We start from the raw sequence: 3,943 nt of genomic DNA on the forward strand, positions 1-3,943 counted from the left end.
GAAAGTAGGAATCAGTGGCAAAAAGGTCTGGTGGCCAAAAGGTGGTGAGAGTAATGGAAAGACTGGTTATAAAGAGAGTCTCAGTCTTGAGAGTTTGAGGGGCAATAGGGTCTAGTAGTAGAGATCCTGGAACAAAGATAAAAGTTGGGGGTGGAATGAAAGAACTTTAAGTGAATAAAAAGACAAGGAGGGTACCCAGTGGCCTGGAAAGCTCCACAGGAGGAAGAAATAAAGTTTCAGAGGATGAGAAAATAGATCGGCAAAAATATGGCGGCAAATGTCAGAGTGACCTCTAATGACAGAAAGAAGGCCACTGATGTGAATTATAAGGCTGATGTAGGCCTGAGGTGATGTAGCCCAACATCGCATCTGTAGCCCAACTGCAATGCTGGGCTACAATTAAAGGAAGGGAGACAATGAACTAAGATGGGTACAGTGTGGGAAGATGGGTTTCTGTAGGTCCTCAGGCTGACACAGGGATATATAAGACAGTGTGAGAGGGCTCACTCAGAGGGGCTCTTAACTGGTTTCAAAAGGGTCTGGTGACAGGTTGGATGCATGAGACAAGTGCTCGGGGCTGGTGCACTGGGAAGACCCAGAGGGATGGGATGGGGAGGGAGGTGGGAGGGGGGATCGGGATGGGGAACACATGTAAATCCATGGCTGATTCATGTCAATGTATGGCAAAACCCACTACAATATTGTAAAGTAATTAGCCTCCAACTAATAAAAATAAATGGAGGCCCCGCCCCTTCCCCCGCCCGGGCGGCCATGGCCATTCCCGGCATCCCCTATGAGCGACGGCTTCTCATCATGGCGGACCCTAGAGATAAGGCGCTTCAGGACTACCGCAAGAAACTGCTGGAGCACAAAGAGATTGACGGCCGTCTCAAGGAATTAAGGGAACAATTAAAAGAACTTACCAAGCAGTATGAAAAATCTGAAAATGATCTGAAGGCTCTACAAAGTGTTGGGCAGATTGTGGGTGAAGTACTTAAGCAGTTAACTGAAGAAAAATTCATTGTTAAAGCTACAAATGGACCGAGATATGTTGTGGGTTGTCGTCGACAGCTTGACAAAAGTAAGCTGAAGCCAGGAACAAGAGTTGCTTTGGATATGACTACACTAACTATCATGAGATATTTGCCAAGAGAAGTGGATCCATTGGTTTACAACATGTCTCATGAGGACCCTGGGAATGTTTCTTATTCTGAGATTGGAGGACTCTCAGAACAGATTCGGGAATTAAGAGAGGTAATAGAATTACCTCTTACAAACCCAGAATTATTCCAGCGTGTAGGAATAATACCTCCAAAAGGCTGTTTGTTATATGGACCACCAGGTACAGGAAAAACACTCTTGGCACGAGCTGTGGCTAGCCAGCTGGATTGCAATTTCTTAAAGGTTGTATCTAGTTCTATAGTAGACAAGTACATTGGTGAAAGTGCTCGTTTGATCAGAGAAATGTTTAATTATGCCAGGGACCATCAGCCATGCATCATTTTTATGGATGAAATAGATGCTATTGGTGGTCGTCGGTTTTCTGAGGGTACTTCAGCTGATAGAGAGATTCAGAGAACTTTAATGGAGCTACTGAATCAAATGGATGGATTTGATACTCTGCATAGAGTTAAAATGATCATGGCTACCAACAGACCAGATACACTGGATCCTGCTTTGCTTCGTCCAGGCAGATTAGATAGAAAAATATATATTGATTTACCAAACGAACAAGCAAGGTTAGATATATTGAAAATCCATGCAGGTCCCATTACAAAGCACGGTGAAATAGATTATGAAGCAATTGTGAAGCTTTCAGATGGCTTTAATGGAGCAGACCTAAGAAATGTTTGCACTGAAGCAGGTATGTTTGCAATTCATGCTGATCATGATTTTGTAGTACAGGAAGACTTCATGAAAGCAGTCAGGAAAGTGGCTGATTCTAAGAAGCTAGAGTCTAAATTGGACTACAAACCTGTGTAATTTACTGTAAGGTTTTTGATGGCTGCATGACATCTCTTGGCTTAATTTAAAAAAAGTTAAGGAAAATTATGTATGTATTGGCAATGATCTCATTAATATCATATGAATAAAAATGTGTATGAATAACATTGTAAAAATTAGTAATTCAGTAATTCTGCTTTTAAGAAGTACAGAGGAAATTTGTATGTTTGTTAATGTTGCATTTATTGCAGCAGAAGTCAGAAGAGTATGTTGAAGCTTTTTGTATTTGCTGTATGAGTATTTTGTAAAACCTTGAAAATGGTTTGAGACAGTAGTACCAGGGAGCATTTCTTATGACTTATTTTATATCACTTGTTTTCCTCATCCTAAAAAGTTTAATAAAATCTGTTTAATTCAAAAAAAATAAAATAAATGGAAAAAAAGAAAAAGTGCAGATAAGATGGTAGACTTATGCATGTACATTGTAATGACATTAAATATAAATGAGCAAAATTGTCCAATTAAAACTCTAGCCTTATTGGGTTAGATTTTACAATAAATCTCCTATAAGTTTCTTATAAAAAAAAAAAAAAAAGGTCTGGTGAGAGTGGGGATGCCAGAGAAGGGGAGAGAAGTTGGCTCAGGCAGAGAACCAGGGGACATAGCCAAAGGGACACAGAAGACACAGCAGCTTCCCAACCTACTTAAGCATCAGAAGATCAGCTTCCACAGTCACCCTATCATGATCCTCTCAGCAGGGATCTTGCTACAAACTGCCCTCATCAAGAAGTTTTCCCAGATGGCTGCAGAAGACAGGATGCACAAACTGAATGGGGATAGAAGGACACAGCAAGCCTGGCAGGAGTCACATTCCCCATGTCACTGACTTCAAGATGCTTCTTTTATTCTTCAAGGAGGGGTTTCTCTCACATTCCCTTCCCTATAGTATTACCTTCTCATATCAACCTCAGCTGCATGGGGGCCAGGCAACCACAAGAGGCCATGCTAGGAAGAAGGGAACAGAAGAGATTCATCAATACCCGCTTTCCCAAAGAGCAAGCGGGTCTCATGTCACATGCACTCTTTCTGGCAAATTCTCCTAGGTAACTGGGAGACTGTATCAAATGTAGAAGCAAAGGATCTTATAGGAGGCTCAACAAAACTGTTCTCTGGCGGGGGAGGCTCTTGGGAGACTAGACTCCAAGAGCCCCAAGCATTAGTACACAAGGTCAAAGAGTAACAACAGTAGACAGGCTCAGGTATGGAATAGTGTTTTGTACTGTATCCCATCTGATCCTCATAACCACACTGTGAGGAATGAAGATCAAGTGTAATTCAAGGAGGAATCTGAGCCTTAGGAAAGTTAAAACAATCTGTCCCAAATCGGGACCCAAAAGGACTGCCTATAGATATCCATTCCACTGTGTCTCACACTGCCACCTGGTGGGCAAGACCCACTGGCCGACTCCACCATTCCTCCACTCCCAGGACGGACCTCGCAGGGACCCGACCAAGCGTGCTTGTTTCTAACTCCTTCCCATGACTCTCCCTGAGGAGAGCTTTGTTGTTTTCTAAGAGGGCTGAGCTCTGGCAGCTGACATCCCTAGAGACTGTGGATGTGGACCTGGGTCATGAAAAGGAGAGATTAAGGTTAACCCTTTAGTGCTATGGACCGAGCAGTCAGAACCTTACCTACCAAAGGCTCCCTCTTTGCTCCTCTTCCTTCTGCACTGATGCTGAAAAACAAAAAGGCATGAGGGGCTTGAACTCAATTCTTACTCTCCTCTCTCTAGGCAAGTTGCAGACATTTATTATATATGAACAATATGATTTTCTACATTGAATTAATGAAATTCTGAGTTCTTATCCAGAAATCATTTTTTAAATGATTAAAGTATTTTCTATGTTTTTTCCTTTTAAAATCTCAAACAAATGTTTTTTGTATGTGATCCTCAGTTGATTTTTTAGTTAGTAGTCCTTAATGATAGAGAAGGAAATG

The 3,943-nt window shown here is 41.8% G+C and overlaps 1 protein-coding gene across 1 annotated transcript; it reads left to right on the forward strand.

The window, feature by feature from the left end:
* Nucleotides 1-755: 755 nt before the first annotated feature.
* On the forward strand, nucleotides 756-2,368 carry LOC122686230 (26S proteasome regulatory subunit 10B-like). The gene has a single exon (XM_043891404.1). It carries the CDS (start codon nucleotides 772-774, stop codon nucleotides 1,981-1,983), a length of 1,212 nt encoding a protein of 403 aa, XP_043747339.1. The 5' UTR covers nucleotides 756-771; the 3' UTR covers nucleotides 1,984-2,368.
* Nucleotides 2,369-3,943: the final 1,575 nt, after the last annotated feature.

This window comes from Cervus elaphus, chromosome 29, assembly GCF_910594005.1.
Source record: "Cervus elaphus chromosome 29, mCerEla1.1, whole genome shotgun sequence".
Taxonomy (NCBI): domain Eukaryota; kingdom Metazoa; phylum Chordata; class Mammalia; order Artiodactyla; family Cervidae; genus Cervus; species Cervus elaphus.